At 38.5% G+C, this 15,510-nt stretch overlaps 1 protein-coding gene across 2 annotated transcripts in view; it reads left to right on the top strand.

Annotated features, from left to right (window-relative positions):
- Positions 1 to 709: 709 nt before the first annotated feature.
- fnip1 (folliculin interacting protein 1) overlaps positions 710 to 15,510 on the top strand; it is a 32,742-nt gene continuing 17,941 nt past the window's right edge. The window contains exons 1-7 of one of the 2 annotated variants that reach the window (XM_088441341.1): positions 710 to 907; positions 11,077 to 11,206; positions 12,974 to 13,120; positions 13,207 to 13,307; positions 13,381 to 13,455; positions 13,554 to 13,648; positions 15,333 to 15,416. In XM_088441341.1, the coding sequence (XP_088297467.1) occupies positions 816 to 907; positions 11,077 to 11,206; positions 12,974 to 13,120; positions 13,207 to 13,307; positions 13,381 to 13,455; positions 13,554 to 13,648; positions 15,333 to 15,416 (724 nt within the window). In that variant the 5' untranslated portion in view covers positions 710 to 815. The remainder of the gene's footprint in view (positions 908 to 11,076; positions 11,207 to 12,973; positions 13,121 to 13,206; positions 13,308 to 13,380; positions 13,456 to 13,553; positions 13,649 to 15,332; positions 15,417 to 15,510) is intronic. The other variant, XM_088441342.1, reaches the window with a different exon arrangement.

Here is a 15,510-nt window from a genome sequence, read left to right as displayed (position 1 = left end):
AATTAAACAAATAAACATTGTTTCGTCGTATCCTAATATCTTATCATTGTATCTAAACCTTAGTACTGCCAGTTTGACATTTTGTGACAATTGCTACACTTTTAGCATTTTGCCTAAGAGTACATTTGAACAAATTTACATATGTTAGAACGCACAGTGGATATTTTTATTTATTGTTTATCCAGTCTTTTTTTTCATTTATTTGTTTCATATTTCAAATACATCTGGAGTAGAAACGTATTGTTACATCAATTTTGTCAATGAATACGTACCTAGTTCAGAATACTTTTGAGGTTTGTATTGTCTAATAGCCACTAGATGTCAGAGGTGTTACTGTTTAACAAACGGGTTTCTTCAAATGTAGGCCAATAGTCATTTTATGTTTTATTCGCGCCAAGCAAGATGAAAGAAACGCAAGCTATCTGGATTTGAAGAAAAATTGTAACAATAAATAAACAAATACAGAAAATAATATGGGATCCCGTAAAAACAAAACAAAAAAGCACATGATATGTGTACGTGCCTTACGAATCCGGACGTAACGTCAACACTGGGGGACACTCATGACCACGTGGTGTAACCCTGCAAAAATAGTAAGCCAATCAGATAAATCCCTCCTCCGGTTGGCCAATCAGAAAAAAGAAGGTGTAGGTCAGTTGCCAAGTGGCTCCCGTGACTAATGCCTGTCATATGACTGTGACACCCATGGAGACAGTTGCAAGGAACAAGACTCGCTCGTGGATTTGAGCAAAAACAAAACAAAAAAAAGGAAAAGTGACTTTTCTTTTTTTTTCTTCCTCCCTCTTTGGTACAAAATGCCCCCGACTCTGTTTCAAAAACTTTTCAACAAGAAGAGCGCTTTTTCGCCGCCTCCGCAGAGATGTAACAAAGAGGAGCCAGCTTTCAGGTAGCTCATGTGGACGCCTGTGTGGGTTACGAATATTGTAACGTTACCTCCTTTACTGTGTGAAGAGTCGACTAATGGTTTTGAGTGTTGCTTTTTTTCGCTCGGGTTGAGCTTAACAGCAGTAAATTGTCCTAGTATGTGAAGTTTAAGTGACGTTGAGCTTGTTTTGCTGCTGCTAGCAGCTAGCTGGGCTAACGCCGAAGCTCGTGTGTTTATTGTCATTCGAGTCTTGCGTAAAATATTCGAAGCACAACTTAACCTGTGTGATTTTGCTGCAAAACACACCCTTAATTGGGTGCATTTGTGTTTCGCGTGGTTTCTTTTGTTGTCGTTTCACGAGTGACGATACAAATTCTAATGGGTTCAAAGTGCATCTCGCGCCGTCTTTAGGGTGCTGACGTCAAAAACGTCACGTGTGCGCGTGACGTCATGGCGTGGCAAGCGAAGGGCTGCTGTGGACGGAACCACCGGCCATTAATGCAATTTATCGATAATTGAAGCCCGTAACGGGACATTAGTTTTTGCATCCTTGTGTTTATCGCGACAGGCTTTATTCTCGGTTTAGATGCTCCATATTGAAAGGCGAAAGAAAAGATGCATGCAAAATAAAAACTCAGGAATATTTGCTTCCAATCAAATCGAAATACCTCATGTGACCTCAGATTTTTGCTCAAAATGATTGCGTCTATCGTAACAGAGTTATGACCACTGAAGTTCTTTTCAATGACCAACCTATTCCAGAATAGCATTTTCCTTTAAGGGACCAAGAAGGATAACAATAATGAAGAAATCTACAATTATGAGAAGCAAAATATGGCACTAGAAATAATTAAGAATCATAGCAGTACTATGTTTATTGTTGTCTGCTGCATCACAGCGCTTTGGCGGAGCTCGAGGTAGGGCAAATATGGCAGGGCTGTCTCTTTCGAACCTCTTGAAAATCAATCACTTATCGAGGATTGCCCCACACAAAAAATATATGTTGAACATGACAAAGTGAGTGGATGTAAATTCTGTTTATCATCTTCTACAAATTAATTATTAGACACCAACGACATTTGCTGCTGTGCTGCTATTCTGAACAGTTCCTGGTTTCAATCAATCCTAAGCGTTCAGTGAGTCGGTCTCAGGGCTTCGGACAAACCTTCATCAATTTGTTGTAAATTTATGCACTATGTTGGTTTTGTTCTTTGAACAAGGTGATGCTCATACACAGTTCATTTTGTGCAGCAGGAAAAAAAACAATGTACCTATGTCTTGAATTAAAAAAAAAAAAGTTTTATTTTTCACTAAAGAAGGGTGCGGTGAATGTGCATATAAACCTCAGTACCTCTGACAAGGATAAGAACCACTACTGTAAAGTCACCTACATGCAGATGATGCTTCAACTATATTTTATGAGTAAACGCGCTAGCTGCAACGAGGTCAACTACTTCCTGTTTGTCTTCTTCGTCTTCTGCTGCTTCTTGAAAAGGCAGACTGGGCCTTTTCAGGCTTGACTGCTATATATTAGTAAATTTGAAGACTGTGTTATATTATTGGATAATATAGTACTAGTGTTTTTTTATGAAGTTTACGGCTTCCTTTTCTTTGGGAAGATTCATGTGCTAATATTGTCTTTAAAGAAAGTCTTCTAACTACTAAACCAATGTGTTCTTAAGCCCGCAATCATTGGCCATTTTGCATAAAGACAACAAATGGAGCCACATGTCAAGATGATCCTTTCATGGTTGACTGAAAGTGGTATGCCAGGTCCACGTTGCAATAATTGAATATTAATGTTTTCTTTTTTTTTTCTTTTTTTTTTACCAATTTGCTGCCGTTGACCAGTAAAGATGTCGATTACATTTTTTTCAACAGGGATGGGTTAGGGGGTATTTGATTCTGCTCCACTGTTAATGACTGAAGTGGAAATAACTTTACTGATGCACAACTACCAGTAAATGACAACAATGCCCTATTTTAGAAATGAGATGAACACAGCTTGGGAGTCCACTGGAAGAAACTGCTGAATTTTGAAAACCTACCTTTTTTTCTACTGCCAATAATACAAACATTGATAACGACATAAATGAAAAAAGTCGATGCTTTTAATGATGTACCTTTGGTGTGTATATGTGATGTGTATGTCGCGCAAATTAGTTTTGAGTTATTGGGAAAAAATAGTAATTTTCAACAGAGATGCCCATTTTGGAATTTCTACCAGAACAACCTTTTTAAGGTCTTGAATTTCACTCCCAGCAGCTAAAGGGTTGAAATTGTGATCAAATTGTAATTGTTGCAAACAAGGGATTAGTAGAAGATACTCCTCGTTGCAAAGGTGTTTTTATCCAACTAGCTAGCTTACACGTCCCCATGAAATTGCCTCCAAATGGCACAGAGTTGCAGGACACCATCTATTATTGGTACCCATGTGTCTTCACAGGTGCAGTTGTCTTTTGGCTTCTCTAAAGCAAAGAAAGAAAGACAACAAATACAAAGAAGAAACCAAGACAACTACAGAACCTTAAACTGCATGTTTCATAGTGCATTGCAGTAAACTTAGTCAACGCCTTCCTCATGTGATTCCAGGAATGCAGATGTGCTTCATAGGAAAATGTCTTTCAACAATAGTGAAGGTGGCAGATAATGCAGGAAGTAAGGTACTCTGCATTTTTCCTCAAGCCAGGTCAGGTTAATAGGGGAGAGTTCAACTCTCAAAGGTCTACATGGGTGGTAGTTGGTTATTTGGTAATGCGTGGTTGTAGTACCCTCCGAAATCGATTGCAGTAAAAATGGTAGTCAATGGTAGCAAATGTTAAATAGTTGGCTTAACGTTCGTGCATAAGGCCCGCATTTGATTTTTAAATTGGACCGTTGAGCCACGTTCGTAAATAAGTCAAGATATGTGTCTGGAGGAATGTCGCAGGAGGTATTTAAGTTACCGCCCGCTTGGTACAAACGCACACTCACAAGTGTGGCAGGGCGCCATTAGCGTGAAGGCTCTTCGAGGTCAGTTAGCAGGCTGTTGCTGATGTCAGAGCAGTGGAGTAAAGCTGCCATGCAAGCAAGCCCGCAGTATCTTGGTTCATTACTTTTAAAGGAATGGATGTTACACTGCAGTGGTCTTAGGGAGGTTGTTTTTTTTTCCCCAAAAGAGCTCAACTTTACTTTAAAAGCTACTCATATTTTCTGTCTGCTGTATGAGCTGTTCTTTTTTGTCTTTGGTCGAGGAAAGGTAGAAAAAAAGTACTGCTGAAAAGTGGCTGGAAGAGGAAGCACGCCAATAAAATCTAGGGATAGACCGACTCATTATTTGGGTCGATAATCGGCGCTAACATTTGACATTTTAGATGAATCAGCTTTTGTGTTTGGCAGATAATACATATATTTAAAACTGTTGCATTTTGAGAACTATCTATTTATTTAAAACTTATTTACATTTTCAGTTAACTTTCTAAGAAATATCCCTGAGCCTGGGAGCACTGTCTGCAGCTTTTGTCTTTGTTTGAAATGAAAACAAAAATAAGTAAAAATTTCTGTTATTTTGAAATGTTGGAAAACATGATTTACTGTAGAAAATTTTTGTGAGATATTTACTTCAGTTTTAATTTCACTTTTTAAAGATATGATGATGATCCTGGGGTCTTCTTGAACTCTGTTGGAATTTCACTAAAAGATTTATGTTCTCTAACATTCATTTAAAAAGAAAAAAAAAATCAACATAATGCAAAGGTGAAAACTGTTCATGAAACATGCTTAAAGACATTTCAACTAAGTTTGCATTTAGCTTTAATTGTCGCACCAATATTTTTACTTTTATTAAAAATGAATATCAGCTCTAAATATCCATTATTGCCTTTCTTGACCAATAAAAATTGGTATGAGCCCTTAAAAACCACATCAGTGTATTTCTATTAGAATCTAAAACTGGCCCATGCTAAATGCCATGTGTACCCCTTTTTGCCATAGGAATGAAAAAAAAAAAGTTCCACATCGGTACTGTACATATGACACTACACAAAGGCTGGCTGAGATTTATCGGTGTTGTAATATCGGAATACAAATACCGTACCCCCCCCCCTTGTCCTGTACCTTTAACACAGAAAAACAGAAAACACACAAAAAAGCCAGTTTTGACTGGCAGTGCAAAAGGAGCTATAAACGAGGCAGAGAGAGGAGAGGCAGTCAGCTGTACGTCGTTCGCCCCGCCGCTCCATGCCTGCCACTCGCGCTGCAATCACCTGACATGTCTCATGTTGTGTGAATCTAGCCGGCCGTTATTCTTAGATGCTGAGCGAGCACAGAGAGGCACTTTCAAAGGGGGCCGGAGCGCCCACAGGATACACTGGCACAGCACATCATTCACAGTCACAATGATGCCCAGGTAGGAGCTGTTAATACGTGGATCAGCCGTGATTTGTTTTTACTGTTAGATAGCCATAGTGTGTGTAATTGGTTTGGGTGTAGTTTAAATCTGGGGGTAGTGGCAAACCATCAAGGGTTTTGAAAAGCAACTGTTAGTTGGTGGTGGTCCAATTTTTTTTTTTTTTTTTTTTTGAAGCAACAGTGCAAGTACATGACATTCATGAGTCATGTGCCTCATTTATGAATGAGTCGCCACTATGGTACAAGTCATAAGCTCTCGGTCACTTCGCCACTTCCTCGCTTTCTCATGCTTCTAGTACTGCTTTTTGTGGACTTTGGTGACCCCCCCCATCTTGTTCGTTAGTTTTGGCCTGGCCGATAAGAATTTGGAATTTAAATGTCTGCTTTCTATCCCACACAATTAGGATTTTAAGCGAATTCCCCCCGGTGTTTTTTTTTTTTTGGTCTTTTAGTTGTTCAGAAAGGCTCTTTTTTTTTTTTTACAGAGCAGTTTTGTGAATTTTCTAATTTTGCAAAGGTTTATATGTTTTTGCAGGTTAATCCCAATGACCTGAAGCAACGTTTTTTTGTTGTTTTTTCCCCAAACAATGATAATGTAATATTATATTATTGTTAACAATTACTTGTTAATGTTTGATGCATCAACAGCCTTTTTATTCTGTCCTGACTCATACAATGACAGCGTAACTGACGAGCAGTTTCTTAGCATCCTTAATCAGCGTTTGACTATGAGTCTTTATTGGACCCGTGTTGATGTTGGTTGTTAAGTAGGTGATGACAATAATTTGTGACAAAGGAGTCGCGAGGACATGTCCAGCTAATTGATATGCAACCACCACGCTCAGAAAAAAATTCAAAATAAAAGCCGCATTAGGCTATTGCATTAAGGTCCATGTATTATTTGATGTGTTTATTTTGATATTTGCCTATGTAGCACTTGCTTGGGAGCTCTTACTTGAGTCAAAATTTTCAAATGTGGATTTGGAATTTGGAAACACTGACTGCTTTTGTAGTGCCCCTTTGTTAGCAGTCAAATTGTTGGAGTGACACATTACTGAAGACAAGAAAAGAAAAAAAAACTTGATAAACCAATCTTTTTCTACTTCTGTTTTTGCCAATTTTATTTATTTTTTTAATTTTCACTGGCTGTTGTTGACAGTTGCTGACAGAATGTCTTTGTGTCTTCCGTTGGCTCTGTTATCTTGGTCATCTTCAAAACAAAGGAGACAGTCAACTCGCCGTCTGCCCATTGTGCACAGAATCGGCCTGAATCTGTAAACAACCCATGGAACACTTAACAGGATTTAGTTGGAAATCTTATGATAAGTTATTATGTTCATACCCAATCCTACAAAAACATAATTGTTGCTATGTTAGCTAATTCTTGAAGTTAAAGTAGACTTGCCAGGCAATTTTTTTTAAATTTGATTATTTTTAAACAACCGCAAAAAATTGTGTTACATTTTTTTCCATTATTTTCAGTATTTTCGAATCTATGCAAAACACACAGTCAATGGTAATTTTACCAAAGAGTATAGCATGTGACACATTTTTTTTCTAGTAGCTAGTGAAAAACTTTCTCTACCAATGCTATTCAGGTACCACTAGTAGCATGCATTCTGGAAAAGAGAGGGGTATTTGACCTGATACTGACTAGTTAAGATTCTAAACAATAGATAGATTTCACTTTTCGCTAATGCTACCAACAAAAATTTGGAACACAAACTTGACATTTAGCACTCCGCCAACATTATTCAGCATGAACATGAGTAAATGTATCTTCTGTCATTTTTTTTTTCAACATTTGAAAAGTGCATGTGAACATTCTGTACATTTGCAGTGGCACAGGCTAGTTTGCGATAACCAGTTACAGGGAGGCATGTGACTTGACTAAAGTGACTGCCTGACGTGTAATCTTACACACAAGAGTTGGATAGTGACCCGTGGGGGCCCGGTAATGTGTTATTTGAGCTTATTATGTAGGCCAGGCAGCCATTACTTATGTCACACACTTAGCACTCTCGGGCAAAATATATACAAATCGGGATGGCTATGTTTGAGCGCTTTATTAGCTTTTGTGTAGGTGACAATACTTATCCTCATATGTAAATCAACAGCCGTCCTTTGTTCCAAGTGCCAGTCATAGTAGAGTGAGCTGAATAGCATTCCCAACATGCGTCCCTGTTTCCCTCAAACGGAGAATGCTGTCGTGTGGTTTGGGAACTTTAGCTTTGCACCTAATTGAGATGGTGCTGCCAACTTGTCCCTATGGTGGTTTAATCTTCCTTGAGAGCGAGTGTGATGTGTTAATGCGGTAGCGTCGCTACTCGGCAAGCTGCGGCGGTTAGAGCTTTGGCACAGGCATGTCATCACATGACCGTGAGTGGGAGCGGTGTGGTCGACTTGCATTGGAAGCAAAGGTGAATGAGCACATGATTGGCATTGGCTTTTGATGCGTACTAGTGGTCAACGTTTGACTTCCTCGTCAAGGTTTCAGTATGACAAATAACCTTGCGTTGACAACCTAACATAAAGATTGCTTCACATGACCGTTTCTCATTGAGTCTTTGTCGTGACAGCAGTTTCTGTCTTTAATCCCATGTTTGCAAGCCTAACCCAGGATTGAAAACCTAGTTTTAAAACCATCCCTTGTTGGAAGCATAACCAAGGCTTTAAATAGAAGCCGAGGTTTGAAACCATAATCTTTTGCTTGCCAGGTGTCGGTCGATACCAAATGGCCCACAAAAATTTCATTTGACCATCACTAAAAATGAGCTGCATGCTTCTCAACATTGAAGCCTGCTTAACTGTCAAACTCCGTATTCCATGCCGTTCGTATCCGCACTCCTCGCTATCTGCTAGACGCCTGTGCGACGGAGGACTTGTAGATCGACTTACTTTCTCTGGTAGCTTGGTGTGGCATCATCTCAAATTCAATATTGTGACTCAAATTTACAGAAAATAGAGTTTTGTTTCCACACACTGCAATCCACACGAGTTATGCACACGTTATAATTGGGGATTGGCATGGCTGAATTTGACAGTTAGAAAGTTGTTGATCCAACTGCAGATACGTAGAAGTGGACAGGCGGAGGAAGAGTTTAGTGATGAGAATGTCAGGGTTAATGGTATTGAATGTTGAGCTGGGGTCGATGAGTAGCGTCTTCTCATATTTCCCATGGTGTTATCAGGTGGGCTTAGCACAGTGTGAAGAGCTATTACAATAGCCTCCTCAGTGGGTCTGTTTGGTCTGTATACAGTCACTGAGCTAGTTTAAAGGCCTCCTTGGCAGCAAGGCCCTGGAGATGGTTGAGATTCGCACCAAGTTCCTAAAGTCTCTGGATGTTCTGGCTGACACGCTTTTGCACCTTTGCATGAACATCAATTACTGTACCTCTGGATTGGCACAACGGCATGGTGGTGCCTCTTTTTAAGACCATCGTTAATGTTAAAAATCTCCACTTAGAAAGTTGCTCCATGCTTCTTCAATTTATGTCGATTTGCACAGAGATAGATGTCATTGAGACAACCTCCTTAAGGTCGTGACTTTCATGACGCAGCAGTCAGAATGTTCAAATTATATTGACGTGTATGGAATTGAGGAAGTAGGAGACGATTTGCACCATTGCAAAGGTGTTCCTGTCCCTAGCTAGCTAGCACGTCCCTGTGAAGTTGCCTTCAAATGACTTGAATTTCCTCGTCTCGAACGTCATTTCACAAATGAGTTATATGTAGCAACCAATAAAAGTCGAAACCACCATGATGTGACCCATTAGCACCACATCGAACAGACACCAGACACAGTTTTATGCAACATACCGTGCATGCTCTTCCTTACCTCATGGCAGATCATAATGTAATTCAAACATCAGTGAATAATCCAAATGCAATTCACCGTCAGTTTCGTAATCTTTTTCTTGAATGAGTTCCTTTTTACCTTTTAATGTAATACTTTCATTCAATTCATGTGGCATTCATTTGTTTACATGAGAGCATGTCCCTCCCATCAGTGTAGAAAATAGCAAGTAAGATAAAAGTTAAAAAAAAAAAAAAAAAAAAGACTAAAAGTTTTGGAATGCCTTTTGAGTACCGTATTTTCCGCACTATAAGGCACACCTAAAAGCCTTAATTACTTTTTTAAAAAGCTGATGGTGGGCCTAATAATCGGGTGCGCCTTATATATGGATCAATATTGAGATTGGAATTCGTAGATGGGGAATGAACTGATAAAGTAAGCTTTACCTGTTTTTTTTGTGTGTTTACAGTTGAACAAGGTTGCTCATATTGACATTGAGTTATTATGCTATTGAGAGTTTAGAGTTATTATTTGAGTTATGATAATTATTACTTTGAGTATTACTATTTTGTGATTGAAAAAGTTTTAAAATATGTCATTAATTGAGGATGCGCCTTATAATCCGGTGCGCCTTATATATGGAAAACGTTTTAAAATATGTCATTAATTGAGGGTGCACCTTATAATCCGGCGCGCCTTATATTGCGGAAAATACAGTAACCATATTCTCTCATCATGTAATTTACATAATGTAACGTTTTGATTGCTCCTCAATTTCGGCATTCTTCTTACGTTGATAATACATCATGCACGTGCTGTCGGGCTCTGTCATGTCAAATCAGTCTGAAACATAGTAGAATTAAAACCACTAATTTGCCCTTTTATGCTCGATTAAGAGGGATGACGTGTAAATCAATTGTGAGTTATCAAATGCGAAACCTAAAGTTGAATGTATGATCGTGAGGGTCATTGCAAAGTCTGTCTACCTGCCCCATAATGCAAGCAGTGAATGTTTGGAGTCTTTCATAAAAATTTAATAATGTTGATGTCTTACTTATTTATAATGTGGAGAAAAAATGTTGACTCTTTACTTATTTATATTGTAGGGGAAAAAAACTATCAAAACAAAGCTGTCTTGAAGAATCAAAATGTCCATTATTTCCTTTATGTCGCCAAATGTGGGATGAAATATCCATGATACAACTTTGTTGTCACAGCTAGGCCACACCAAATGGCAAATCATCGTTTGACACAAAATCCCTAATCAAATTTCCAATTGCGATAACTCAAAACTTGAGATTTTAACATGGCATCATTAAAATTGTTGTAACTGTCAATTTTTTGACCTACTTCTATATATCATTTATAGCTTGAAAGGCAATTAGCTTTAAAATTACTTTTTCAGTTTTGAATTTAAAGACATAAGCCTGATATTGTGAAAACACAATATCAAAACACAACAATATTATCTTTGCAGCTGTTCCTAACTAATACAGTAAGTTAGTTTCCTTGAACACACTGGAATTATCCGGACTATGTTGAAGGACAGACACCAAGCGGCCACCAGACTTGGTAGCATTTGTCTCAAAAGCATGCAAGCACCATATTTACCAAATATTGGTAGTCACAAGGAGGCCGATAACAAATATTTGGACCCAATGTTGTTTTTGGTAACAAGGAAATTATTAGTGTCAAAAGAATATATTAAAAAATAAAAAAATCCAGCTCTTTGTTGAAATACATAACTTAAAAAAAAAATCAATATTAGACAACATATATCTTTCTTGTTCCAACAAAAAGTCCAAGTCTTATCTTAAAAAGTTCAATGGAAACTCAAATACTCAAAGCTCCCCATTGTTTTTTAGATGAAATCAGGTTCTTCAAACTTACAAAATAAAAAAGAAATTTTAAAATGTCACTTTGTTTTAGTTTTCAAATTTTTGTTTTTGTTTTAAATTAAATAAAAAAATTTATATGGGCCGACAACTTTTTTCTATCCATGCAGCTGGCCAGTCCCGCAACTGGAGCCCAGTCACATCCGGCTGATCGTATACCAGGACTGCGAGAGGCGTGGCCGGAACGTCCTGTTCGACTCCAACGCTAAGAAGAGGACCACCGATGATTCCCACCTTGCTGTGAGACACATGATTCTTTGATTTAAAGTCGGTGTGTTGAGTTCTATGGTGCGAAATACATGGGCCGTAACCGGGTTAACAATGTGATTTTGAAATTCATGTTTGTTTGTTTTTTTAAACCATCCAAACAAGCCAAAACCAGTTCTTCTTTCCTTCAAGTTGTCAGCCTCAATGTTTGTTTGGGGTGACAAATCATCATTGTAACATCGTTATGAGCTCCAAAAAGTTGACTTTTCATGATAGGGCCTCTTTAATAGGTACATATTACAATTTCTGTGATGGTAGTTTTTTTTAACTGAACTCAATTAGAAAATCTAATATAGTTTAAATTTGTTTACTTCAGTACTACTATGATGGCAAACCACATTTTTTTTTGCAGCAGAGGTAACTATTATCCAGATAGCGTATAATTTTACATTACTGTTTATTTTTCTTTTCAGAGCATTGTGTTTAGTCAAACTCGGAAAGGATTCATGCTTACGTTTATTGTTCAGCTGCAGATATTGCAAATTTCAGATTGTTTTAATTTGATTTATGTATTTATTTTGATTATCATGGTAAGCTTTCATTATTATAACAGAGGCTGCGTTTGCTATTTTGTTAAAAAACAATTATGTTCCATTTTGAAAAATGACTATTTACCAAAACACTTAAATAGTAATGTTTTAGAGCTGTAATTTCAATACTGCCGTGTTGCTTTTTACCTGAAGTCACATGACCACAGTTAGGAGGAAGAGGGAAGGAGTAGGCTGAACAAGAGGAATGATGATGATGATGATGATGATGATGATGATGAGTGAGGGTGGAAGGGGAGGAGGAGGAGGGGGAGGCGGCAATAATTGTTGAGCTGCTTTTCTCGCTTGCTCACGAGTTCCCGCAAGAGTCATATGACTGACAGTCACATGCTGCTGGATTCTGTGTACACAAATCACACACACACACAAACACATACTCAGATGCATATTTCTCTCCTAACAAGCCAAGTCAAGAAGCACATAGACAGGCTGCATTCAGATAAGCTGTATACGTGTGTCTGCTGTATTGTTGTTCCCATCGGATTTGAGATTTTTTTTTTTTTTTTTGCCATGATATAGACCTTTGGCAGAAAAAAATGACTGTCTATTAATTGGCCAAATAATTACATGTGAAATGAGTAAAATAACATTACACAATGCATTTTCATGGGAGTCAATTATATGCGGAATTACACTATTGGTGGGCCGGCCTCTTACCTAATCCCCACGAATAGAAGAGATCAACTGTAGATATGTTTAACTATCAGTGCCAAGCATTATTCGAAAAGGCACGGTGGAAGACTGGTTAGAATGCAAACACACAGGCTGGGGGATGCTGCAATTCAACCCGGGACTTCTGTATTGTGAGGTGGACGTGCTAACCACTCCTCCACCTTGCCGCACCCTACTGTTAATGCCTTCATTTTTTTAGTCTGATTATTTCTGGTGTGCAAGCTGTCGGATATCAATCATATCAGTTGTGACACGTCCATTGAGTGCCGTGAGCGTAAGAATATTTTGCCAGGATTATTTCTATTTGTTCTGTTAATTTCTAGTGTCCATGGTGGTATCACCAACAACTGTAACAACCTGCAAAACAACGACACATAAACCAATATGACATTGTTTTTGTTCATTTCAACTTTTGAAATCACTCAAAAATTATTGTGCAGTATTTTTAGGAATTGTTTTAGGAAATGTTTGGGAAAAAAACGCTGCACATATAACAGTAATTTGTCCCCCACTTCCCCAGGGTGCAGAAGGCCAGGTGAAAATGTTCGGCAAATGCTGCCGGCTTCGACCAACGGGGGGCAGTAGCAGCTCCTTGGACAGCTCCTCCTCCTCGTCATGTGCGTCCGAAACTTCCCGGGAAACCAAAGAGCAGGGTCTCCGCTTCCAGGTAGTGCCCTTTCATTAAAAAATAAATAAATAAAAAATTGCCAAATTAACTCATCCACATTCTTTTAAAACATCATAAATTGACAGGGTTCGAGGTGCTCGTCCGACGTGATCATGCTAGGTGAGATGATGTTTGGATCCGTGGCCATGAGCTACAAAGGCTCCACGCTGAAAATTCACCAGATCAGGTAAAAAGGAAGCATACATTTTGATGGAAAAATGTCCCGACTTCTGTCTCAAGAGCATCCTTCATCGTGTCAGGTCGCCGCCTCAGCTAATGCTGAGTAAGGTGTTCACAGCTAGGACAGGAGGCAGCGTGTACGGCAGCCTTAACACGTAAGCACACACGCACCTAATTTGTGTAATCATTATCTCAAATCATCGCCCATAAATGTTCTGATAATGTGCTTTTTTTTTTTTTTTTTCCCCCACAGGTTACAGGACAGCCTTGAGTTCATTACACAAGACAGCGGCAACACCTTGCGGCCTGATCAAAACACCACACCAAATAATCTCCTAGGAAACATAGGTAACAACATATCAAAAGCTCTATTGTAGCATTTAGTCAGCACAATTTAATTTACTTTTTTTATTTTAAAGCAAAGTTGACTCAGCAAGAAGAAATACGGTTGTCATGTCTATCAGGAATACAGTAGATCCCAAAACAAAGTCTCAGTAAGCCATTCTGGAAAAGGCACTGGGAGTCTGTCTGTTAACTGTAGGTTCAAGCGGCCATTTCAACTACGTAGAAATGCCTTGTCTTTTTGAGTATGGCAGCAACGTTTGATGACGCAACATTTTGTCATTTGCGAAATTGGAAATGCATCCACCTTTTGGTTTTCACTCTCTAACTTTCAAGATAGTTAGTTTGTAACAGCAAAATGGACTCCAATGACTTTGCCAATGTTTCTTCTTAGACCAAATTTTAAGATTCCTTCATTCTCATCAGTCTTTTTAGCTCATTCACAGCCACCCAATTTCAAAATAGAGATGCCCATATTGGCAGCCATTTTAGAAAAAAAAAAAAACTGATTCAAAGTTTTTGTTTTTTTAGCTCTGTGATAATATAAGCATGCTATCTACCACAGCGCCAGGCAAGACATTTGTTTTTAGCTATTTCTGTAACGAGTATAACGTGTGTTTTTTCCTCCAAAAATCCTAGTAAGAGAGCATTTCGTGAATATAAAGTGAATTTGGCATTTTTGCAGTGATAAAAGGTTTTTGATGACAAAATAATATTTTATATACAATCAAGTTACCTTCCGCAATACAAACTCACTTCCACTTCTTTCCTGCGACTGAGTAAGCCAAAAAAAAAAGCCCTAACAAAAAAAACCAAACGTCACGGGTCCTTGCGATTTTATTGCCGTCACATCAAAGAGATAGCAACATTAAGACACAGCCATCGAAAAAAAGAACATCATATTCAGTTCCTGCTTAAAGATACTTAAAAACAGCGAGTCAATTACGCTGCCATTGTAGTATACAGAACAATTTTCTAGCATTATTGTGAGCTGCTTACTATGCATGTGGTGCTTTTAAAAGCCGTCAAACATATCAAATATAGACATCCATCGATACATTAAATTTAAATAACTGCAAATTTCAAAACAATGCAGGTTTTCTCTCAATCGAAAAGCTGAAATACTTTTATATCAAGAAGGAATCATGTTTTTTTTTTTTTTCTCAATTACAGTAAATGTTCCATGTAGTCATTTGTGTTGAAACCCAACCATCTACTTGGATCTCTTAGTCCTTAGAGTGGTTCACAAGGTGGTGAAAGAGTAAATGAGCATGCATAATGCAAACAATCCTAAGAATCTCTGAAGAACTGTTGGCAAATTCTTGTGTGCCCTCTCATCTCCTTTTTCACAGATACAGTAATACTAAAAGAATTGTGGTTGTCCAATCATAAATGAGCCACAGTGTGAGGAAAATGAGGTGGTGACTGTTTTTGTGACATGGCAGTCTTTCTCTGGGACAGTCTTCATGCTGATTTTTTTTTTTTTGCTCATGTCCAACTAAAAAGGCCCTTGTTGTAATGTCTGCTATGATGACAGGAGGCCGCCAACTTTCCTCCCTATTCATTCACTAACAAGCATTTTTTTCTTCTTTTTTTTTGTCAATCTCCCTCCCTCCCTCCTGTCATTCCTGCCACCCATCTTTTCCTTATTCTCTTTTCTGTCCCGTGTTTGTGTGTCTGTGCTGCGCAGGATTTTCTCAGCTCTGCAGCCCGCGACGGGCCTTCTCTGAGCAGGGCCCGCTGCGTTTCATCAAAAGCGCATCTTCCTTTTCAGGTTGGCGCTTAGAAAGCAACAAAAGAAACAGAACAGCAGTGTATGCAACTTGCATGTTTTTGCTGCCGCTTCTCTTGTGTTAACACATTTGATG

Source organism: Hippichthys cyanospilos, chromosome 18, assembly GCF_059441005.1.
Source record: "Hippichthys cyanospilos isolate Australia breed blue-spotted pipefish chromosome 18, RoL_Hcya_1.0, whole genome shotgun sequence".
NCBI classification, from domain to species: domain Eukaryota; kingdom Metazoa; phylum Chordata; class Actinopteri; order Syngnathiformes; family Syngnathidae; genus Hippichthys; species Hippichthys cyanospilos.
This window is presented reverse-complemented; position numbering and strand designations above follow the sequence as displayed.